Genomic DNA, 25,942 nt, shown 5'->3' with positions numbered 1-25,942 from the left:
TCTAGCACACTCTGCAAGGGCTTGAAAGTGCCCATTTACATTCTTGTTGGTCTGTAAGCTCTTTGAAAGCAAGGTCATGTAAAATTTTGATTTTGTTTTTTCTTCTTCTTTCTCTTATTGAGATATAATTCATATACAATAAAATTCGCACTTTTAAAGTATACAAGTCACTGGTTTTTAGTATACTTCCAGAGGTTTGTAACCATCACCACTGTCTAATTTTAGAACATTTTCACGATCCCCATTATGGACTGAACTGTGTCGTCCTCCTACCCCAAAATCATATCTTGAAGTCTCAACTCCCAATACCTCAGAATATCACTGGTTATTTGGAGATAAGGTCTTTAAAGAGGTGATAAAGTTAAAATGAGGCCATTAGGGTGAGGCCTTAATCCAATATGACCGGTATCTTTATAAAAAGAGAGACACACTAGGGGCACACACACACACAGCAGAAAAGCCATGTGAAGACAGAGCAAGAAGGCAGCCATCTACACGCCAAGGTAAGAGGCCTCAGAGGAGAAATCAACCCTGCTGGCACCTTGATCTTGGACTTCCAGCCTCCAGAACTGTGACAGAATACATTTCTGTTGTTTAAGCGACCCAGTTTGCGGTATTTTGTTATAGGAGCCCTAGAAAACTAAGACAATCCTCAAAGAAACCTCTGACCCATTAGCAGTGACTCCCCATCCCCAGGTCCCGCTGTTCCTGACAACCACTCATACTATGATTTCTGTCTCTATGGATTTGCCTATTCTGGATATTTCACATAAATGAAATCATACAATCTCTTTCACTTAGCATAATGTTTCAAGGGTCACTCACATTGTATCAGTTTCTCATTCCTTCTTATGGCTGAATAATATTCCATTGTACAGATATACCACATTTTGTTATCCATTTGTCAGTTGATGGACATTTGGGTTGTTTCCACTTTTTGGCTAATATGAATGATGCTGCTATAAACATTTGTGCACAAGTTTTTGTGTGGACATGCTTTCTTTTGAGCATATACCTAAGAGTAGAATTGCTGGGTCATATGGGAACCCTATGTTTAACATTTTGAGAAACAAGCAGATTGTTTTGCAAAAGTGGCTGCATCATTTCACATTCCCAGCAGCAGTATATTAAGGTTCCAATTTCTCCACTTCCTTACTAACACTTATTATCTATCTCTTTGATTCTAACCATCCTACTAGATATGATCTCTCATTATGGTTTTGATTTGCATATCCCTGATGGCTAATGATGTTGAGTATTTTTTCATGTACTCATTGGCCATTTGAATTTCTTCTTTGGAGAAATGTATATTCCTATTTGTTTTTATATTCCCAGCCCCTGATCCCGAACTGGGCATACAGTGGAGACTCGATATATAGAAGTCATAAACCATTTGTAGTAGAATCACCCAGACTCCTAGATCCCAGCTGAAACCTACTGGATCAAACTTTCCATGCACAAGCCTAGGAATCTACAAGTAAACAAGGTCTGGGGAGGCAGGGAGTTCTGCCTCACACTGAATTTGAGTACTGCCTTAACTGAACTAAAGTTTCTTTAAACATCTGCAGAGCTGTGACATATTCAGAGTTAATCATGTTACCTATGCTGTTCTAGACTGCAGAAGTGGGACTGCTGGACAAGAATCACAGGCAGGAGGACATTACTTCATTAAGTGATATCAATTGAGTTTGGCTGGCCTATTTGCCAGGAAAGTCATAGAAGACAGTCTCACATTGGGTGAGATATGGGACAGCATGTGGTCCTTGTAAGAAAAGTATGCTATCTCTGTACCTGGTAGATTCCATTAATTTTAAAATATTCTGCCTTTAGATCAAACACCATCCTGGTATTGAGTATATCTAAAATGGACTAAGTCTCTACTAAAAGAGAACATATTTGTTTTTCCTACCTCTGCATGTTTTTCCTGCCTCTTGCTTTTCTCTGAAAAAGGGAAAGACAAGATTTCACCAAATCCACACAAGCTGTCTTACTTTAAAGACTGCTAATAAATGTGTATTCTCCTTTCTGTTGTCTATCAGGTTTCTTGATTCCAAGCATCAAAATATGACTTGGCTGATTGAAGCCCAAAAGGAATTTATTACAGATTTAGTAGGTGGGTCACAGATTCACCAGGAGTTTCTGGAGGACCAGAGTGGGGACAGCCTCCCTGCCAACATCATTGGCACTGGGTGCCGCGGCACTGATGCCCCAGGAACTCCATCTTGCTGCCAGTGCCACCACCAGAGCGGCCGTCCTGGGCCTCTGACTCTTGATGTCATCAGCACCTAATTCCAAGTCCAGGGCATCAGACTATAGAGTGTACAATGTTCAATTAACGGATAATTGAGTTGAGGATGAATGAGTTCAGTGGGCACTGAGAACACTGGGCACCAGGGGGACATGTAAAAAAAAAAAAAAAAAACCTCCAAGGCCCAATTTATGTCCTTTAGGAGATTAGATTTTAGGTGAAGAGCTGAGATATACAAATATTGTTGTTAGGCAACAATTACAAAGTTCTCCATAAGCAAGGAGCACAGTTTAAGGTGACAGAATATGTGCATAGCAGTGTGTCCGCAAAGTTGTGGGGCAATTTGTACATCACCACATAAACAAGGAATAGATGGTACCTGGCAGCTCACCATCAGCCCTGGAGCTCTCTGGTCACCAAAAAGGACATTTTGCAACCTTGCAATCTGAACCAGAGAAACTTCCAGGTTCAAGGCTAAAATGCCTTTGCACCCTGTCTCTCCCAGTAGCATGGGGAGAGAAGGTAGACTGGTCATGTAGGGGAATAATGATTCATACAGTTCAGACAGAGAGAAAGGGTGCACTTGATAGAATGCCTTGAACGTGAGACAATTTAAATTTTGTCTGATAGAAGGGATTCAAGAGCTGTAATATCTTAGCAAGATGGTGACATTATAAAAGTAGTATTTTGAAAAATGGTTATCCTTGAGTTTGAGGAAAGAGTACGGTAGCCCAACAGACAGGAAGCTACTATAGACGTAAAATTAAAAAGGCCAAAAGTAAAGTGACACTGGAGAATAAGGGTAAATTTGGGAGATTCTTGAGGAAGAATTGGCAGGTGACTGGTTATGTGGTGGGCAGAGAAGGCAGTCACATGTGACACTATTTAACAATCTTCAGAATCAGGAGTGGTAACTACCAGAAAAAACGATGCTTTCCATTTGCTCTATTAAATTTCAGACATTGCCTAGATATTAAAATGGAGATTCCCTTTAGACCCCGGAAATACGAGACTGCATAATGGTCAAAGATCAAAGCTAGAGATGTAGGCTTTTGGGTCATTTGCTCCTAGGAAACAGGGAAAATGAGGAAAGTAAATGGAGAACTGTGCAATGACACCCATACTTCTCTATCATCCTTCACCCCAGAGAACACTTTATCAGAGAAACTTCGACTCACTTAATCATCAGAAGGCTAGATAAATTGCCTCAACGAGAAAAGCAATGAAAGCCAGTTAACAATGACAAGCCAACCATATTTTCTCTCATTAAATATGGCCTCCGAGACCTTTATGACTAAGATCTCATATGAGTTATAAAGATCTGTTCAAACAAGATGACTTCACCCTCACTAATTATTTTTAGACCTTCGGAACCAAAATATTTCAACTATTTTGATTGTTACTGAACTATGCCATGAGTCTGTCATTTGTGGGGAGACTTATCTGCCCACCACCACAGCAATCTCCATGCTATCCTGTGTTCAGGGCTGGCTTCACAGGCATGGTACCCCTGCAGTCACACAGGGCCCAATCATTAGAAGGACCCCACACTTGGTTTAATGCTCTGCTGTCACTGCCTTGAGATACTTAATAGTTTTTTAACAGGGACGCTGCATTTTCATTTTGTACTTGGCCCCAAAAATTATGTAGCCACTCCTGCCTGTGTTTTTCAAGCATAAAAGCTATTTATAATTGACTTTTGCCAAACAAACCAACCTCATTCTTGGTCACTGGATCATTTTGCTTTTACACATTTGAAAAAGTGAGGCAGAGCTCAAATCTGTCAATCCTCTATGTGTCTGTCACTGCCATGGATGCTCTTAACATGGAAAGGTTACAAGACCATGGTTACAGATGAGGAAGTCAGGAGGCCATAGGAACATTTACAGGAACTGAAACATCTTTATCTGTCAATGCAAATTAGTGCTCAGAGCAATGCTACCACCAGTGGGGCCATTTCAAAATTAACTTTCTAGGATCAGTAGAAAAGGCCCATCAAACTCAACTGCGTGCACACTTTGATACGAGTGCTATTAAACACATAGACTTCACACCGTGTGGATGGACCTTAATTTGGTTCAGTTCCTGAAAGGACTACATGGAAGAATTTACTGCATATTGGCGGAGCTTCAGTGAATGACGAGACTCTCTGATGGGATTTTTATTACATTTCAAAATCAGGTTTTATTTCTTATGGATTATACTTCTAAAATTCTAACTTATGTCAGGGAAATATAATTATTAAATCATAAGAGTTTTGTCCCAAGTCTTGAAGAATGCATAGACAAAACAAAACTTAATGTATATAATAAAGTTTCCTCTTGTATTTGAATCTACAGCTCCAGAAAAAATACCTTGAAATAAAATTGAAGCAATTCATGGTAGTCTCAATGAGCTGAAATATATTTTCACAGGGGCCAAGAAAAATAATGCTCCTCTTTAAAATAACCTGAAAAAGCATTTGCAGTGTTAATTAAGGGCTCTTCTGAACTAGAGATCAATAACACCTTGTAGTTTTACAAAAAACCTCTTTCTTTGAAGCATCTTCATAGAACTACTGAAAAATCAAGCAAAATGATGCTGGTGAAATATTGTCAGAATAAAAAGTTATACTATTATTAATTGGAAACAATATAAAGAGACACATTTCTGGGCTTTTAAGGATCACCTTTGATCAATTTTATATTCATAGAAAGTTAAGACAAAAGAAAATCAAATGCTTCATCCTTAATTACAGAGTTTGCTCTCAAAAATTAAAGGCTAAATCCTCCATTAAGATACAGGAAATCTTACATTCATTCTCAGTTCTCTAGCACACCTTGGATTTGAGCCAGTCACCTCACCTCATTTACCTCAGCTGTAACCAGGCATAACTCCTCTCACCCAGACAGACATATTTGTGAGGATCAGGGAGCTAACAGGTATGACCGTCTTAGGATCTAAGGTTAGGGGTGATTTCCCTCTCTTGTCCACACTGTAGTATCAGTTAGTTAAGGGAACTGTGATGGAGGCTCTGAGACATCAAGAGGTGGAGATAAGACACTGGTTTTTTTTTAATATAAAATACAGTAATAAGCAAAATCCAGTTATTACATCAACAGCTTTCAGCCTTCAGCCTGAAGAGAGGATTCTTCAATGTCTAAACAAGCCTGATCCAGAGCTGATTTTGCTTTCCCTGAAATTGAGGGCCAAGAAAGGGAGTGGGTGCCTGCCCCTGCGGAGGGCATCTGCTGTGACCCCCTTTGTTATCTTTTCTCAAGGCAGAAACTAGGGGCCCTTGATGATACAGCTCTGCATCTGACGCACAGAGGCAAGCTTCTCTCTGTTCTCTACTAGAACCATAGATAGCACACTGGCATGACTTCTGACCAGGAGGGACTTCACTCCTAAGGAATTTCAAACATTGCATATTTTCCCTTACTGCAACATGCAGCCCATCTTCTGGGAGGAAGGCACCCACATCTTGGGTAACACTTAAGAACCATAAACAGTAGTCACTGCACATTAGACCCCAAGAGAAGCCATTAATGAAGGTGTCTGGCGGCTTTCCGGCCCCAAGTAGAGGACTTTCCTGAGGGCCCCCACATCATGACCCTGATCAGGGAAAAACACACCGAGTGTGCTGGCCATTGCTGGAGGATCAAAACCTTTCAGGCACTGAAGGAAGCTGAAGCCTGGAAACGGAAAGTCCCTCTGAAAATACGTAACTCCTAACACACCCCAGGCAACCCTGTCTGCAAGAGCAGAGGTAGCTGCAGCTATCCCCTTCGAGATCTCCCCCTCCCAATACCGAGGCACCCATTCATCCCAGTGTGAAATCTCTGCAGCAGAGCACAGAAAGACACACAACGAGGCAGAGACAGAGAGAACCAGCCAGAGATTCTATAAAAGTCTCCACTGACCTCAAGGCAGTGAGATTAAGTTAACGTCCTTCAGAGGAAAACTCAAACACCATTTCTCCCCACCCACAGTCATCTTGTTCCCCTGCAAAATGGCTCCAACTCTCAGGAAAAAGAAACTGAATAACATACAGTATACTTGGTATCTCTATGCTATTGCCTTCCAACGATCTTGTTATCTTGAGTGTTTTTCTCAGTCACTATATACTATCACCTTAATACCAAACAAAATATGAACTATTGACTAGCATTTATCAGGTAGACACACACCCAGCACTCCTTAACCTCTTTTCCTGTTTTATTCTTTCCACAGCACTTAATCACATTGTAGTATATTATGTAATTTTATTGTCTCTCTCTCTCTCTCCACAGCTCTACTGGAATGTCCCCTCCCTGAGAACAGAGAGTGTTGTGTTCACTGCTGTATCCTTTGCCTAGAACAGTGCCTGACACTGTTGGTAATCAATCCATTGACCAAAGACTGAATGAAGATATTCACACTGTAGGTTACCTACGGTAAATACTACTTCCCAATTGTTACTGACTCTGTTGCATTAAGCACTTGGCCAATATAAACTGGATCTCTTTATTTTTTTCTGCAGGACCTGGTAAGATAGATCTTCAATCAAAAGAGTGATACCCCCCTCCCCACTCAAGGAACAGCAAGACATCCTGGCTCTCTTGTCCCCAGGGGTGATATGGTCTGGCCAGTTTATTAAAATACCAGCCCTGCCTGAGGCTGGTCTTTCTGCTACATCTGCACAGAAAGGTAAAGCAAGTTCAGCCTTGAAGCAAGGAGGAAGAGTGGACAAGCTGCCCAACTGCTCCTCTGAAGGGTCGTTTCAAACTGTGATTTCACATATTAGGGGACACCCATCACTATAAGTTCTAATACCCCCTCAGGCCATGTTCGCAATTCCACGTCCATCAAGCACGTCCAGGTGTCCTTCACTGGAAGAGCCTCCTTTCCCTGCAGCTCCTCTAGGTTTCTCTTCTGCATCAGGCTTATCATCAAAGTGGCCAAAATGGCCTTCTGCTCAGGACTGCAGATTCATGAAGGCTTCAAATGTTGACTCTTGACAAGAGCTCCAAGCCAGACTCTACCCTCCATCACAGACACACTGACAGCTCTGAAAGAGTTCCCCACACAACTTCAAATGTATTTCCCATTTCTGGGCCACCCCAACTGTAATACGCTAGGAATTAAAACTTATAATAATCTTGTGAGTAGTATACTCACATTGTATTGCATTTTTGTATGTTAAATTTTTTTGCTGTTAAATTAAATTTAAAACAAACGCCATTTTTTCATTGCTCTGTTTTATACAGTCTTATATTTAATAGACCTTGAAAGAATGGAAGTGGCCTAGATGTCTCTCAACCTCTAAGGGATCCTGATCTCTCTCACCCCATTGGCTCTTCTAATAGAGTTATTTGTGTTCACAGCCTATTTTCAACCCAAATGTCAGTTCCTGGAGGGCAATGGCTGTAGCTGCTTCATCTTTTGACAGCCACCAACCAGAGGCTGGTTGAATGTTCCTCTTCTGCTGCTCTTTGCCATTTTCATGGACAGTGGAGAGTTAAGTTTGGTGAAAGTTTTGGCTTTTTCTTTCAAGATGGAGCACACATACTTCTTTGTGTACACATAACTAGGAAATGTCCATCTAATAAGCAGACAGCAAGAAAAACCAAACCCATTTCATGCCAGTTAAAATGGTCTGTGAAAATAAAAAGATTTTTCCAAATTTATTTCTCAGACGACTTGTGCTTTTCCTACAAAGAAATTAAAAGTATATTAATGACCTATTTTTAGCATTTTATTCATTTAACCAGTGAAAATAAAATATTGGTAAACTGTAATTAAATGAAGACAATATGATGGACCCTGCATTAATACTGCCATTGGAAATATGTTGTCTTAATAATTGGTCTGCATGTTACTTTACCACCATCTGCTGTTCATAATCGTCAGTTTTAAAATAGTGACTTTCATTCTTATTCCCCTTACTGAATCTTTGGTAAATTTAAATACCACATATGCTTATGACTGCTAATTTCAAGATGGTGTCCATGGTCAACACGGGTAGTATTTTCCAAGTTGGCCTCCGTAGTACACTAGCGCTAGTGAGTGTGGCCTCAAAAAATAAGGGAGTTCAGTGGTTGAACAACTTTGGGAAAAGCTCTTGAAGAGTCACAATTTATCCTAGATTTAAGGCTCTGAAGAGTCCCCGAGAAAAAACACTGGTTTAACTTTGTGGAACCGAGTGTTTCCCAAACTTGTTTAATCATCCAACTCCTTTTTACACCAAACACCTATTAACATTTTCAAAGACACCAGCATTTGGTGCTCTAGGGCTTAAGGTCAGAGGGCACTGAGCCTGTTCCAAAAACTCACAGCTGTAAATGTTTCATTGCATCAAATGCCTGCAAACAAACTAGACAATTGTACCACATGATTTTTTCTTATAAATAATTTGCTGCCAGATTTACATATGTTTTCTTAAATCAATTCCAGGAAATACAGGATAGCAAAGTAACATCATTGTCACTATCACTTCATAGCAGTTATTTGAGAAGGTGAAAAATCACCCCACCACAAGGCCTCAGTAACAAGTTTCCAGCAGTGCAGCTCAAACTTTTCCAGCAAAATACTCTGAACAGCAAAGAAGGATAAACTCATACCCCTGGAATGGGACTGCCAAAAGCAGGACACGTCTCTGAAATCTTTTTATTTTAAAACTTCATGCAAGAAATAGTGACATGTTTGTGAAATGACATATGTTCAGGGTTTTTCACTATGGCAGTGTTTTTAATAACAAAAGATTAAAAATAACCCAAATGTCCATCAACAGGAAAGTGGACAAATTACACTACAGCCATACAATGGAATATACTATACAGCTGTTAAAAAAAAATATGTGGACATTCTCTATATACTAACATGGAAAGATCTCCAAATTATTTTGGCATAAGAAAAAAGTATGAAACAGAAATGTGTAATACGCTAGTTTTTATCAGAAGAGGGCAAAATTAAGAATCTATATTCCAGAGTTGCTCATAGATGCATAAAGCAACTCTGGAAGGATCCACAGGAAATTCTTAATAGTGGTTACCTTTCGGGGAAGAGGATTGGAACTCAGAAAAAGGGGGACCAGGATGAGAGGAGACTTTTTTTTTAAAGATTGGCACCTGGGCTAACAACTGTTGCCAATCTTTTTTTTTTCTTCCCAAAGTCCCCAGTACATAGTTGTATATTCTAGTTGTGAGTGCCTCTGGTTGTGCTATGTGGGGTGCTGCCTCAGCATGGCCTGGTGAGCGGCTCCCAGGATCCCAACCGCCAAAACCCTGGGGCTGCCGAAGCAGAGTGCACGAACTTAACCAATCGGCCACAGGCCAGCCCCCAAGAGGAGACTGCTAACAATATACCTTCTTATATTTTTTGAGCCATATCAATGTGTAACCTATTAACATTATATTAAAAATTTAAAAATCATGCAAATTCTTCACTCTACTCCATGACATATTCACATTTGTCCTCAAATTAAAAAAAAAAAAATTACCCATAACTCCTGCTTGGTGGGTTACCTGGGACATCATATGTGTGGTCCAATGTGAAAGGTATGGATCTGTGCCATTTAAAACTTGCTTAAACATGAGTCTTAATTCCACTTGGAGAAGCAACATCAACACAAAAAAATCTGGAAACTCTACCAAAAAATGCTTGCTAAAACAGTTTGGGATTTTTATTTATAGCTGGAGTTTTCAAAACCCAAAGCAAGGTTATACTCTGGTTTCTCTTCAGACCATATAAATTCTTTGCCTTTTATTTTTTATTTTTTTTTTAAATTGGCACCTAGGCTAACAACTGTTGCCAATCTTTTTTTTTTTTCTGCTTTATTTCCCAAACCCCCCCCAGTACATAGTTGTATATCTTAGTTGCAGGTCCTTCTAGTTGTGGGATGTGGGATGCCGCCTTAACGTGTCCTGACGAGCGGTGGTCCGCGCCCAGGATCCGAACCCTGGGCCGCCACAGCGGAGAGCACGAACTTAACCACTCGGCCACGGAGCCGGCCCCTCTTTGTCTTTTAAAAATGTGGCAAGGTTAATCCCAGTGTCTTAGAACTCTTATGCTCAAAATCAGTACTAACTTATTTTGGAAGTGACCACACAGAAAGCACCACAACACTGAAATAGCAATGCAGAAGGTGAAGCGTCACTGACTTCTGCCCAGTCTTCGCTGCCAGAGTGTCCAAAGGCAGGCCAAGCCCAAAGGCAAACCTCTGCTCCAAAGGAACTGGACTTTCAAACTAACTATTTTCAATACATTTTTAAAAGCTTGGTGATTATTTAAAAAAAAAATTAATCAGTGTGGCTTAAGTCAAACAATTTCCTATTGTATTTCCTGAATAAAAACAAATAATTAGGGGTGGCCCATGGCCAAGTGGTTAAGTTCACGTGCTCTGCTTAGGCAGCCCAGAGTTTTGCTGGTTTGGATCCTGGGTGCGGACCTGTCAGTGCTCATCAGGCCTTGCTGAGGCAGCATCCCACATAGCACAACCAGAAGGACCTACAACTAGAATATACAAGTACGTACTGGGGGACTTTGGGGAGAAGAAAAAGAAAAAAAAAAAGGATTGCCAACAGATGTTAGCTCTGGTGCCAATCCTCAAAAAAACCAAAATAATTAGGCTTCTTTTGGTTATACTTTAACAGTACTTTTATTAAAATGCTTTTTATACAAGATATATGAAAAACATATGGCATTTCTTTTTATGAAAGATATGCTCCAATAAATAAATAAAATACAACTCAGATATAACTCTAATGGAACAAGTTAAACACAATAAGACTAATGTCAATAAAATGTACTATAGGTACCTGCATTTTACCCCAGAAAAGATATTCTAAGGTGAAGTTTTGTTTCCTTGTTTACCTCCTAAGAGTGGCTTAATAAACCAACAGTGCCATAAACATCTCCTAAATTCTCTCAAACTGAAATTTTATTCCTAGGAGTAAATAAGGCCGGAATTGAAAAGACAAGCAGCGTGAAGAGATGAGCCACCGCAGCACAGCCAGGGGGGAGCCATTTGTCACTGCTTTCATGGATTCAGAGGCCTGTTCTCTTTGGAATCCCTTCAGAGGAACAAACAGGCAGTGGGGACCGCGAGGACTTAACTCGACTGCAATCTCCCGACGATCTGGTGGCTATTCAGAAGCAGCAGAATGATTCTACCTTTAGGTTTTATTTCAGTTGTAATAATGAGTTATGAATAATTGATCATGGGTAATAAATTATTCAGGTAGGCACACCGTTTCCAAGGAATCCTGGAGTGAGTCTAGCTAATGGTATAAGACAAGCCAGAGGCAGCTGCCAAGGGGACACCCCACCACTCCCTCACGCTGCAGAGGCACGGGCAGTTAGTGTCTCTCAGCATGGGCTTTTCAACAAGGGGCCATATTAATGCGTTTTGAATTTTTATAAAGTAGAAGTCCCCAAAGGGTACTCTAGTGTCTGTCCAAGTGTGGTTATGAAATACTGAGCTCTGACCTCTTTATCCATCAGACCAGGATATCTGTTATCAGCCGAGTACAAGCTTTGCTGCTGAAATTAGCACTGAACTGAAAAACTGAAATCAAGAATGTACGTGTGTACCATGTACGGCTGAATGGAATACCACTCAGCCATAGGAAACGATGAAATCCAGCCATTTGTGACAACATGGATGGACCTTGAGGGTATTATGCTGAGTGAAATGTCAGAGGAAGAAAGTCAAATATGGTATGATCTCACTCATAAGGAGAAGATAAAAACAACAACAAACAATCTCATAGAGACAGAGAATGGACTGGTGGTTACCTGAGGGGATGTGGGGAGGGAGGAAGGCAAAAGGGGTGATTAGGCACATGTGTGTGGTGATTGATTTTAACCAGTCTTTGGGTGGTGAACATGATGTAATCTACCCAGAAATCGAAATATAATGATATACACCTGACGTTTATATGTCATAAACCAATGTTACCACAAGAAAAAAAGAAAAAAATGTGTGTATATATACACACACACAAACATATATATGTACTTGAGTGTATATGAATATATACACACATATACATATATACACATATTTAGTTTTTATGTGTATATACACATATACACAGACATACACACATACACATAGAATTATTTATTTATTTATTTATTTTTTGGTGAGGAAGATTGTCCCTGAGCTAACATCTGTACCAATCTTCCTCTATTTTTTGTATATGGGACATCGCCACAGCATGGCTTGATGAGCAGTGTCTAGGTCCGCACCCAAGATCCAAACCTGCGAACCCTGGGTCACTGAAGCAGAGCACTGAACTTAACTACTACACCAGGCCGGCCCCCTAGAAGTTTTTATGATTACGTAGGACTGGCAAAATAATGCCAAAATAAGCTTTACCTAGAGGAAATTATCTACTGTTCTCAGTTTTCAAAACCTTTTGAATATAACTTAATCCTTCTGAGCTCAGAAGTCAACTTTGTTAATAAAGCATACTTAAAATTCAACTTTGGATATGTGTCAAGTCCCACCCACATTGAACATCCAAATGCTTCACTTTCTAAGAAATGTTAAACTGCCTCACAAATCACATCTGTCCTTGATCCTTCTTGTAACTTTCATTTCTAAAACAATTCTAAAAATAATAGAAACTACTCATTAGAATTCAATAACCATTGTACTGAAATATCTTTGAAAGAACATATGAATTAAAAGCAGCTGGTCAACAAATAGCAAACTCAATACAGTACTGTTAAAAGTGGATTGGCTGATTTTGCCCTGATGCCCACACTATCTGCATTTGTGCAAGGCCCATGAGATGGAGGACATAGGGAGAGAAGGCAGAGAGAGGCACACAGGGCTATCAGGCCACAGTCTTCCTCAAATCTCCCCCAGGGAAGGCAGGTAGGCTCCCTGACTAGGTTTCTAAGGGTTTCTCAAAATTCAAACTAATAGGGAAGTGGAAACATCAATCCAATTTTAATTAAAATCCTGAGTGCCTGCCACATATGGAAGTTGAGGAAATTGACAACCAAACACATTCTAATCAAAGCTTCAATATTCCAAATTTTCCACTCAGAAATTTGGAAACCTGGAATACATGACAAGAGTGTCAACTTACACTTTAACCTTCCTTCCTCACTTGCTTAATAAAGGTCATTAAAAACAGAGCCCATAAGTTTTCTCTGAACTAAAAACAAGAAGATTCGTTGGTTTGAATCCAAAGATTAAAAAGCAACATTCAGTTTAAACTATCAAATTTTGCAATGATTATCACTAGCTACTGCAAAATCAACCTGTTTAACAATCTTAGAGGTTTTCATATATCATGATCCAGGGTTTGCATTCTCTAAACACACTTATTAAGGTATAATTGACATATGATACACTGCACACATTTAAAGTGTCTAATTTGACAAATTTTGCCATATGGATATGTCCATGAAACCATCTCCACAATCATGATAATGAGCACGCCCATCATCCCCAAAAGTTGCCTATTGCTTTTTTCATAAACTAAAGTTTTGGGTGGGTTTTTCACATAATTGCTAAATAACAGCACTGCTGTACTAATAAGAATGTTCTATAGCATGTCAAAGGTTTCATAATTGTTCATTCATACTTATGAGTACCAGGTAATAGGTGCTATGAAAGCAGCTGAGAAATAAAAAGTGAATTGTGGTCTTGTTAAACTATGGAATGGAAATTCAATTTCATAGTATTTTAAAGCAATGAAAGTCACATAACATTAACTGCTTATTTTTCATAATACATGAAATTATTTATACAATGCACAATTAGTGTAGTACACAAGCAACTTTTAGAACTCTTTGATGTCAACGATGTCTATTTTCCATATAAATATAGACTTACAAACCACTAGTTTCAAAAACGAAGTTTAGGAATAACTGACCAAGAAACTAATAGTAACGTAAGGGTTGTTGTTTTTCTCCTTTGTTGACTCTTAAGTCACGTACATCACTCTAAGTTCACCATTTATTTAGACACGGATGTCATGGCAACTAAATGTTTTCCCAGGGAAATCAGCTCAAGAGTAATAAAGTGAGCCAGAAACTAATTTTAACTGAGTTTTCCACCTTCTCATTTCTTTGATGTTTAAACTCTAGACATATCTCATTCCAAATCAGTTAAAGGTGGATGATACCACAACTCAAATTTTCAGTTCAAAATAGTTATAAAGGTAGATGCTAGCCAAAATTGCCCATACCTACTCCCGGGTCAGCGCCCGTATCAAAAATGGAACCAGATCAGTTCAGAAGGGAAAGGACTGAGAAAAGACGCCTCCTCAGCGATCCTGTTGGAGGAAGTGACGGTCCAGGGAACGGCCTGCTCTGTGCCAGGAACAGCCCGGGGCTTGACCCACTGAGAGCTGTTGGAGGAAAACCTCTCCCAGGAATGCCGCCTGAACAGAGCCAAGAACAAGAAAGACTAGTTGCAGATTATACTTGAGGGTATCATACTTGCTTTGGGGTCAGGAAATTAAAGTTAGTCCGCATATTCTGACATCAACCATTAAAAACTTTAGTTATTTCGTTATTGAGATTCCTCTGGAATCTATTAAAAATCAGCTCAGTCTTTGCTATAACACATCTTTCTGAAAAAAGTCCTTTTTTTGTTGGGGGAAAAAGAACTTGAACTATACTACATGCATAAAGTTTTGTTCTTGCATATTATGCACTCATCCTTAAAATATTTTGTCTTATTTACTGAATAAATGAGACAAAATAACATTTAAAATAATAGGCTTACAGAAATCTTGCATTTTTAAAATTTGGGGTAGTCAACAATGACAATGTAAAGGGACCAGCATATCTCATTACATTTTCAAAGTATTATTTACTAAAATAGCTTAGATATTACCCCATCTCATACATTTAAATGAAGAATAATATTCCTTATTTCCTGGGGGTATTACTCAGTGTTAGCAAAACCATTAGCTTCCCTACTCACAAATCCACCCAAACAGCACATCGGAAGAACAGAATGGAATAAGAATTTCAACAGCCAGTCTGAAAATCTAATAAATATACTCTTGTAATTAGTCTACCCTCTTGTCCTGTCAACAATTTCTGGTTTTTAAAATAAATCATTTTTGTTTTCTTTCAAACAACAGTAATGTAAGAAAAAGGTATTCAAGAAGACGAGGCCGTGTGCATGCTGTTGTCTTCTTTCTGCGTGCTTCTGGGTGATTCAGTCTTCAGTATAGGCTTTTTTGGGCCCCTGCCCAGGCCAAAAAGAAATGAAGGTTTCCCTGCATCCTACTCATCTTAAAATATTTTATTTATTAGTCATCGCTCATCTTAAAGATTAAAAACCAGATAAGAAGCTCTTGGCTTCTTTTATGCTAATACGTGCAGCAAAGCAGCCTCAGGAATATGTAAATCATTTGCCCCAGACTGTTGACTTAATTCCAGGATTGAGATAAGTCAAAGGAACCATGCCCACTTGCATTTTCTTCTTTTTCCCTTCTTTCTCCCAAACCTTAAATGCTGTGAGATGGCCAGAAGCTTTTCACTGCAGACAGAGAACCGGCAGAGCCCCCAGGTGAAGTTCAAGCTCCAACTTACCCTTTCCAGATGTTCCGAGGAGGGGCCCCTGCACAAGACCCTCCAGAACATGCGCTATTTTAAAGAGATTTGAATATGCTTTCGTATTATAATCTCTCTTAAAAGACTGAAGATTTTAGGGGAAAAAGATCCAATCACTACAATGAAAAACTGAAGAAAACTATTTTCTGGCAGGGCAAAATGGAAAGAAATCATTAGTTTCCTCCAAATTGCTTTCATAACTCCCCTCTGCATAACCTATTGAATCCTATTAGATTAACTCAGTTCACTCAATAACCCATTTCTCCCATCACAGATACCCACTGGAGAGAACTCCTGGTCATAATACAGAAATAATAGCTTTAATAAGACTACACAGAATGGGCTCAAAGTTGGACTTATTAAATCTAATGATGTTTTGTTTAGAATCACTCAAAACTGAAAGTAAGGATATGTTAAAGTGATTAAATAAATTAGACAGAAAATCCATAAACAGTGCTAGTGGGTGCAATATATAAACAGTAGTTTTGCTGAAGGCTATCAGCTAATAAAAAGCAGAAATTACTGTCACATTCTAAGTTACTGAAAGTTTGTTTCAAATATTATAAGATCTATGTATTCTAGTAAGAACTATTACTCATGTTTAATTATTTTTGACACTGTCAGGCTACTATAATCAATTTATTAATTCTCTAAGAGAAAATAATGTCCTTTTTATAAACAGTGAAAACTTATCCACAGAAAGGGAAGCTTTTTAGTTCATTCCCTACAATATGAAAACCGATTTCTCCGTTTTTCAATGTGTCAGAAATAACTTGAAAATGGATGAAGTCCTTTTTTAGTAATTACAACTGAGCATCTCAGCAAATGTGGCCATAATTCATAACTGGCCCAAACGTGCTTCAGCTGAATGGCACAGAATGCTCATCACTTTCGGTGATTGAAGCTCGGTTCTTCATTAGTTTTCCAGAGTTACACCAGTGACAGAAAGGATATGCTGAAACAATCATTATATCAAATCTCTGAGGATGCTAAAAGGCACAGTAGGTTTTTACTTCTACTTCAAAGAGGGTACCAGAATCTACATATCCAAGGAGAGGGAGCTAAATGATATTAAAGCCACACAGTGGACTATTACGCAGGCACTTAAAATGATGCTTTTAAGAGTATTCAATAACATGGGAAAATATTTATATTTTAGTGCTTAAAAAAAAGATGCAAAATGGTATATACACTAAATGGAACTGTTCTCCCCCTTTTGCCTAGTTCAGTGGTCCTCAAGGTGAAGTCCTCAGGTCCCCAGTAACACCTGTTAGAAATGCAAATTCTCAGGCCCCACCCAGATTGCTGAATCAAAAGCTTTGGGAGGAGAGCCCAGCAATCTGTCTTAACAAGCCCTCCAGGCAATTCTGATGCCCAATCAAGTGTGAAGACCACTGAACAGCTTTTTTTTTTTTTTTAAAGATTTTACTTTTTCCTTTTTCTCCCCAAAGCCCCCAGGTACACATTTGTATATTCTTAGTTGTGGGTCCTTCTAGTTGTGGCATGTGGGACGCCGCCTCAGCGTGGTCTGACGAATAGTGCCATGTCCGCGCCCAGGATTCGAACCAACGAAACACTGGGCCACCTGCAGCGGAGCACGGGAACTTAACCACTCGGCCACGGGGCCAGCCCCCGCTGAACAGTTTTTAATCATTCTTCAGGTCTCAGCTGAAGTGGCACGTTCTCAGGGAAGCCTTGCCTCACCCAACCCCATCCTGCCAGCCTGGAAAGTCTATTGTACCTCACAGCCACTACAACTTTTCTTTCATGACAGTTAGGGCAGCTTTCAATTATTTACTTTTGTGATTAAACAATTAGTGTTTCTCTCTCACACTAGATCAGATATTCTCAAGCCGAGCAACAAGTTCAAATCACCTGGAAGCTCTCAAAAATCCAGATGCCTGGGGTACGGCCCAATTAAAACAGAATGTATTGGAGTGTGACTCAAACGTGTATTTTTAAAATATCGTGATTCCACCGTTCAGTCAAGGTTGAGAACCAGGAGACTCAAGCTCCTTGAAGAACAGGTGACCAGTATTTGTTGAATAAGTATGTGGGGTTTTTTTAACTTGTTTTATTTTGTGGATGTTTATTCTTTTAAATCTTGCACATGGTACAAAATTCTAAATGCACAAAAAGGGTTCAGTGAAAAGTAAGTTTCCTTCACTCCTCATCCTCTATCTCTGAGGCAAGCATTGTGACCACTGCCATGTTTCCTTAGACGATTGAATAAATATTTGTCAGTGCATACAGAAGAGACCAGTAGTTGGGTGGCAGGATTATAGATTATTTTCCTGCTTTATGCACACACGTATTATTGTAAAAAGTATGCACATGACTTTCAATATTGGAAAAGGAGATGCCCTAAGGATAACTGTGTGTGTGTGTGTGTGTGTGTGTGCATCTGGATATATTCTGGGATACACACTGGATACACACTGGGTCTGAGGGTTCCCAGAAAAATGGGCGCTTGGAATGACGTCCTCTGTTATGAGGAAGAGATCCTTTATTTGGCTTAAGCGAGTAATTGTCTAATTATTCTCCCTTCTTTGTTTTGGTTATATTTTCATTTCTGGTTAGATGGTCAGCTTCTTCAAAACTTGCACCAGAAAATGGTGGGAAGGTATAAAAGGAGATAGTATTCATTCTAGGCCCTGAATTAAGAAGTGGCATCATGATTTATAGCTCTGTCTTGTCTGAATTTAGCTAACATTAGAATCTCGCCAAGACTGACCCATCTCTGGGCATATTAATATGCAAATCTGGGGACTGGATCCTAGTGCGATGGCTGGACCACCATTCTGTCCTTCAAAGGCCCTGACCCTCGCAGCCCCATCCCTGTTGGTGATTGCATCTCAACATGACACTCTGGAACTGGGCTATATGTCTGAGACGCTCTCAGCAGAGAACAGGCTAAGGAGAGCTATTTAGCTTGACCATAATGGGCCCAGACTGTTGTGGGTTTTTTATTATTGTTATCGCCCCTTTATGACTTTTTACCTCCCTTACCCTTAAGGTCTAAGACCATTGCCCTCTGTGTCAGGGTGACTAATTCTAGCAGCAACTCTTAGCCCCCTCTCCCCCATTTTGTTTCGGGGGTTGGGTGGGAAATCTGCTTGTTAGGACTTTTAAAAATCCACTCTAATACAGGCCTAAGAGATCTCCTAGGAGGGAAGGGCCTGGGCCTCAATGTGTGGGTTTGACATTTCTCTAAGGACTTGGCAACCTTTCCTATCTAATTCCTGATCCTCATCTCATGCTATAGACATTTGATACTGAGAAGAAATACCCTGTGGAGAGAGAAAACATTTCCATGTTAACCAGGTTGACCATATTTAGGCAAAGGCCAATGTGTAGGCACACAGTTAAAGAGGGAAATATTTGGATATTTACATGGACAGGACCAAGGAGAAAAAAATGAAAGTTCTTAGATACTGCACAGAAACTAGTAAGATAATGATTGTATGCAGCCAGAAAGGGAGCTGGGCAGTGGCCATTCCAAAATCTCTAAGAGCAACTGCCTCACAGATGTTTAACCATTGTCCTGTTTGCTACTTGTTCTGTGTATGTTAATTCTGTCTCTCTTCTAGACTGGAAGCTCCTGAGGGCCAAGCCTTATCTCCTATTGCTTCAGCTGCCTCCCTGGTGCTCAGTCCAAAGAAAAGGTTCAATACATAAATTGCGTTAAACACTTAAGAGGTGACAAACTGAAAGACTACAGTAGAAAATCAATTCCACACAATGCCAGTGTCTTAACTGTGATGAAATTTTTTTAAAACATTAAAACCAGGATTCTACGCTAAGATGAACATTGAAATTCACTGCCACTCTGGCCATGATTAATCATGTATTTTATCATGTACAAGTAATCATGTCCAAGTTTAATCATGTATTTTAGAGTAAGCCTACTTCCTTAACATTTCTTTTCTATTAAATTACATGTACTATGCTAAAGGCCAAAGCAACTTCTTAGCTCACTGAAATCTTGTGGGTTTACTAAAAACAAAACAAAACATGTTTGGCAGCTTAACAAAAACACAAAATTATGAACTAGAATTAGAACAATCATTAGGAATATGAGTTAACATTATTACACCTCACATCCATTAAACCAGAGTTTCTATAATTATGAAAGAAAATATTTCCAAATACTGTTTTATAAATTTCATGATGCAAAATAAAGGAAAAAGCTCTATCTTATTCACTACTCTTTTAAATTGAATTTTATTCTACTCTGATAGCTAAAAAAGGAATGCATGGTATTTATGCCAAAAAGAAAACTCTTTCCAAACATACATTAATCAAGGTTAATGTCTGTAGCTTTTTTTTTATCCCATAGATAATGCAGAACATCAATAAAAATGTAAAGGAACGTAGTATTTACATTGTAATTAAAATTCACAAATTCACAGTACGATACGAAAAATGTCAATGGTAGAGTGGTGCCCTCAAGTGGCATAACGATAAATTGCAATACTCTGATGGAAAAGTTAGAAACATTGTGTATAGCTGTTGCGTTTTTCAAGTTCTTTGATTAAATGTAAAAGTGTATATTATATCGACCTAGATTTCATAGGGGCTAATAATAAGTGTCCTATGCACCAGCTCAGGCTCATGGTCTACCCAAGTCACTCCTTTAACAACAGATACGAGCGGATGGTCTGGTATGTAAAGGTATGATACACTTGCCTTATTATCTCAAAAGATTAGGGGTGTGTCTGCAAAACAATGAAGGAAGTCAGATCTACTCTGATCTATTAAGGGAACAGCATTCATAACATTATAGAAATACTTTTAGAAAGTATTAAGTTTCTATCCATCTTTAACATTAACCAATTCCCTATGTTTATGGCCTAGTATGTAAAGCAGAACTTAAAACCTTACCTAACTAAAGAGCTCGGAGAATGGGTGGTGCTGATTACTGTGCTTTGCTGGCACACTGAAGGTTTAACTGTCAACACTCTGGGGAAAGAATCTAAAAAAATATGAGTTTGGTTTCCTGCTCTGTCCATGTATTAAACACAATCGCTGGTGAGCTGCTATCTTACACAGCTAAGAGGTCAATATTCTGAGGACCAAGCTCTTTCGGACAGCCACAGAGATATAGAATAGATGACAACAGAATTGTTACAATCTCAAGAAAGATCCTTGAAGTTTTTAAAATCACATGCCTGATATCAGATTGCTTTGAGAGATTTTTCTCTCTTAAAAGTAAAATGCAGAAGAAAAACTTCCATTTAATAGAGAGTTCCAATTGCAGTTATCGGGTGGTGATTAGGTAAAGTTTTACTAGGCTCCCTTTAATTATTCCTTTAACTTGAATTGTTTACAAATAAGATGAATCTCAACTGTTATTGAGTGATAATGACATAGAAGGCAATGCAATATCTACAATTTATACATATATCTACGAATTAAGTCATATTTATTTATATATGTATTCTTTGTTATATTTACCTTGGTATTTTATACATATATATGGATATCTTATTTAACCCTTATTACAATCCTATGAGGTATTATACCCATTTTGCAGATAAGAAAACTGAAGCTCAGATTAGGAACCTGCATAACCTTAACCCCACAGTTAAGAACAGGACTGGCTTTACTTCTTGACCTGTTCACCTCCAAAGCCTGTGGTCTTGACAGTGACCCAAGTCCCTCCTTTTATAAGCGATACCAAAGGACGGTCTGGTATGTAAAGGTATGATAGACTTCCTTCTAACAATCTAGGATTTTGTGAGCAGCCACATTTATGATTATTCATGATTTTAGTGGAGAGTCCTAAAATCAAATGTCTACAAAGGTCAGCAGGCAGTGAGAAGGTGGGATGCAGCTGGGTGTAAGAGACAGTGAGGAGTGGCCGACACCCGGCTAAGTGGAGAGTACAGTGTCTATTTAAAGGGGGCAGCTGCTACTGAGCCATAGCCCGTACTGGCTACATAGGAAGCAACGTTAGCATATGTTACCAAATCTTTTCATTTTTTTCAAGAGAAGATAGAAAGCTTAATTTTTAAGAGAGTTACCCATTTTAAAATTCTGACAACTAATTTAGATTAAAAAAGAAACACTATGCAGCCCAAACAAAACACATCTGCAGGCTGAATGTGGCCAGTATGTAATACGCTGTAGAGATTCTGATGATGATGATGAGTGATTCCTTTCCAAGAGATTCTAACTAGACCTGGTATCAAACGATTTGTCAGTTATCTGCACTACTGGATTCATTCTCCATATCCAGGCTTTGTCTGCCATTTTCAGCTCAAGTCACATGTTTTAAGACTAGTTCAGGTACAGGAAAGGTCCCTGACAAATTGCTTCCCAACCAACCAGCCCCCTCTTCTCCCTCATTCTCATACTCTCTCTCTCTCTCTCCCTCTCTCCCCACACACATACATACACATACGCGCGCGCGCGCACACACACACTACACTCACCCATCATCTCAAGTCTGAAGCTTTCAAGTTTGGTCTTCATTCATCTTATTTTATATCACTTTAATCAACTTTTTAGCCTTCCTGTGAATTCTCCTAAAATTCTTGATATTTCTCATTAGCTGAAGAAACCAAAACTGGATACGATCTTTACGGTGTGGTTTTTAAAAGCCCTGGGTCAGATTTAGGTCTTACTTTCAATGTTTCCCTAAAGGTTCTCTAGTAGTTTTCAGAAATTTATCATCCTATTCTAAATGGCTGGAAGAGTACCGCTACGATTTAAGGGAAAAAATTATTTTCAGTGAGAGTCATAAAGCATGTTCTAAGCACACCAGAAAAGTGCCAGCACCGTCACCATTCTTCATGTAAGAATTTATTGAAAACTATGAATTACAGAAAACTACTTTTTAAAATTCTGGACAGAGAGACCACTTAAAAGGTTGATTTTAAAAATAAAATAGCAGCATCAGTAACATTTACCCTTATAATTCCTATGACATATTAAGTAATAGAAAAGTGTTTCTCACACTGATTTTAAAGTTTTAAGTATCCAATGGGCAAAAGCTGGAAGAATTTAGAGCAGCCTCAAAAGCTCTGAATAAAAGAAGAGATTATGGGATAGAAATTTGTTCTTCCAAAGTTAGGCTGATTTCTTGGATCATTCTTCTCTCTGCTTTCTCTTCCTCCTGTGTTTCTGATGTACAAGTTTCTTATCCTAACTTCAGTTCCAACCAACTTTTCACTGTAGCAAATTCAAACAACTTTAAGCTAAAAATGAAGATTCATCCTTCTCTGTAAGAGATGTACTGTCCGACAGCCTTAACAGTTTTTCTCCACTACGAGAGTCTATCGGGCTGATCAAAATCAAAGGAAAAGAAGTAACTAGAGGGTCATCAACATAAGCTGAATTTTAGAAAGGAGCCCCCATTTGGTTTAAATATCTAATTTGAGGGCTGTATGACTACAGACTTTGAAAAATTCCTCCATAGAAAAGAGCCACAGAAAATTAATATCATATTTTCTTCAGTACACCCTATTCACCGCAAATGTGAATTACCATTTATTTGCATTTCACAACATTTCTAAAGCTGCAGTCATAAACAATTCTTATTTTCTCATTCAAGAAGTCCCAATCAAGTGAAGTGGAAGCAACGTCGTAATTGAAACTCTGGTATGCATAAAAATCTGACTTTTACATAATCTACCCTACTTTCTTTCTCTAGGTCATTTGGGTACTTTACTCACCTGCTGAAATGCCTTTAAATATCTTATCTGAAGACACCCTTCAAGGAGCTTTTCTATCTCTTACTAAATTCTTACTTTAATGCAAAGAGCAAAGTGAACAATACTCCATGTTCTTAATCAGCTAAAAGCTGCACATACATAGCAGCCAACTCAAGATTTGTATAAAGTGTTTTTACTTACAATTCCTCCCCTTGTTTGGCTTTCTTGTCTGAAACCAGATAGACAGTTCCAAAACTTCCACTGCCAAGTTTCCGCTGAAGCACATATCTTCTTGCAATCAAGGTCTTTGGATAAGTGGAAATGGCTATTGATCCACTCGCACAGTTAGCAGCCTCTTGGAATTTCAGCATGGCTCCAAACAAGAGAGAACTGGTTTATTTATTTATAGAAACTTAACTTTCAAGTCTCCTAGGAGATGGCCAGATTCATCCAAGTTGCATCAGTCAATGCCTTAAAGATGAAAAGTCCAGAGATCAGGTCTAAAGGATGCTGAACTATTCCTAACAAAAAGCCTAAGTTTTTGACAGTCATATTTGGACTTTGATTAGTGCATTGAATGACACCTTACTGGCTAACTTTAACAACTTGAGAGAAAAACGTTAAAAGGTGGAGATACTGCAAATTCCAATAGAAGGCAGTCTTTCATAGGAAGAGAGCCTTCATGCATCCAAATTTGGCAAAACCGAGTTACAGTCAAATTTCCCAAAAGTTCTTGGATGTATATATGTTTTCTAATCAACACTTTAAGATTTATACTCCCCACCTACTTTTTAAAAAACATCCAAATATTCGAACATTACCATTTTCTTGAATTTATATATCTGCATCAACCTTTTTGGTAATTCTTTCTTTCCATCTTATGTCTATTTTGATTAACGGATAGTGAGTTAGGATTAAACCAGAAATTAGCATCACGCTGCTTTCTTTATTTCTTCCTGTAGACTTTAAACCATGGTATTTGCATTTATTAGAACAGATATGAAGAAATCTAAGGATTCAGAATGAATTTTTTCCCATCCTAAACAGATTCTAATCCAGTGTCTGAAGTTTCTATTATATACACTGCGAGTAGAGTAATCTCCCCGGATTGGAAACAAGAAATGTCACAATACAATTCAAATCTAAAATTGTATTTCAATGTTAGTTGAATATAAACATGTTATAGGTAAATCTTTAATTTCTCAAGGAGCTGAATTATGAAAGGCAGGACTGTTTCATATGAGCATGTGCATGGTAAAATCACTTTTATTTCATCAAAACATAAAATGTTTTGTTAGTACTCATGAAAAGCAGGTTTTGTTTTAAAGCTAGATGAAAATATGATTTTAAATTGAAGACTGTCTATGCCTTGGAGTTAGGTTTCCATATTCAGCAATTCCAAAGCTATAAGACAAAAACCTATTGTGTATAATCATAAAACAAGATGCTCCCTGTGTCATTCGGAGCACACGGCCAATGGGCTTCACATGGTGGTAGCAATTACAAAAATCCTCAAAATAAAACATAAACAAGTAAATGTCCATTTACGGCATTTTCCTTCTTGGAATAACGTATTAATCAGCTAAGTTTACCTGATGCCAGTGAGGAGACTAATAATCAGCTTTTTTAAAAAAAAAAAAAAAAAGAAAGAAAGAAAGAAACCAAATCACCTGAGTGGTTATGTGCTCACGACAATACTAAAACAACACTAGCATTGGGTTGGAGCTTCAGAGCTTGAGCCCATACCTCAAAATCCCTGAATAAATAAAAAATTGTGAGGGATTATCAAGATCACAGATAATAGCGAAATCTAACGCTGAAAAAACAACTGGAGAGCAAGCCTCCAAATGTATCTTTTGTTTGCTTTCCTCTGCTCGTGTAAAAATGATGCTTTCTGGCCAAGTTAAGCTAAGAAAAATGTATGGACTCACAGCCTTTTTCAGCTGAAAAGGACTCTTCAGATCACTAATTCTCCTTGTTTTAGAGACGAGATAAACGTCTCTGTTTAGCGAAAGACAGAACAGTTCTGAGAAGTCCAATTTCCAGAGGTTCCTGTTTGTAAACGAGCTTCAACCCAGCAGTGCCTCAGCAGCCTGGCCCCGGCCCCCGAGTATTCTGGGACCAGGTGCCCCCTCGCCAACCTCCCAGACTCAGCCCTGCCGCCCCGTTCCCTGTCCGCCTTTAGGCCATCGGTTCTATTAGTCTCCTCTGTGCGACCACAGAGCGTCCCGGGAACGTACCGCGCCGGCTAGATTCTAGAACTTCCTGCTCACTTGTCAATGGCCCCTCACCTCCACCTGACAACGGTTGTGAACGTACTTGAGCGCCGGGAACACACCTTCCTTATCTTTGCATCCTCGGTTCCCGGCGTATAATAGGTGCTCAGTAAACTTTGTTGGGGGCAAAAAAGCGTCCAGCAGACCAACTGCTGCCCAAAGGACAAAAAAACGTGTGCGTGACGGCGGAGGGGAGAGAAGATTTAGAA

At 39.0% G+C, this 25,942-nt stretch overlaps 1 protein-coding gene and 1 long non-coding RNA gene across 10 annotated transcripts in view; both read right to left on the bottom strand.

The window, feature by feature from the left end:
* The window catches only part of NEK11 (NIMA related kinase 11), a 248,985-nt gene that overhangs the window by 222,377 nt on the left and 666 nt on the right, over nucleotides 1–25,942 (bottom strand). For 7 of the 9 annotated variants that reach the window (XM_014731862.3, XM_014731863.3, XM_070238148.1 and 4 more), the window contains exon 2: nucleotides 23,659–23,928. The exons of 1 other annotated variant lie outside the window; for it this stretch is intronic. In XM_014731862.3, coding sequence (XP_014587348.2) covers nucleotides 23,659–23,828 — 170 coding nt within the window. In that variant the 5' untranslated portion in view covers nucleotides 23,829–23,928. Of the gene's footprint in view, nucleotides 1–23,658; nucleotides 23,929–25,388; nucleotides 25,654–25,942 lie in introns of those variants that run through there. One more of the 9 variants, XM_023620922.2, reaches the window with a different exon arrangement.
* LOC138918079 (uncharacterized) lies at nucleotides 7,880–14,557 on the bottom strand. Its single transcript, XR_011427030.1, has 2 exons — nucleotides 14,419–14,557; nucleotides 7,880–7,920 (listed from the first exon to the last, which is right to left on the bottom strand). It is a non-coding gene; the product is annotated as an uncharacterized lncRNA (long non-coding RNA).

The sequence above is a fragment of the Equus caballus genome, chromosome 16 (genome assembly GCF_041296265.1).
Source record: "Equus caballus isolate H_3958 breed thoroughbred chromosome 16, TB-T2T, whole genome shotgun sequence".
NCBI lineage: Eukaryota > Metazoa > Chordata > Mammalia > Perissodactyla > Equidae > Equus > Equus caballus.
This window is presented reverse-complemented; position numbering and strand designations above follow the sequence as displayed.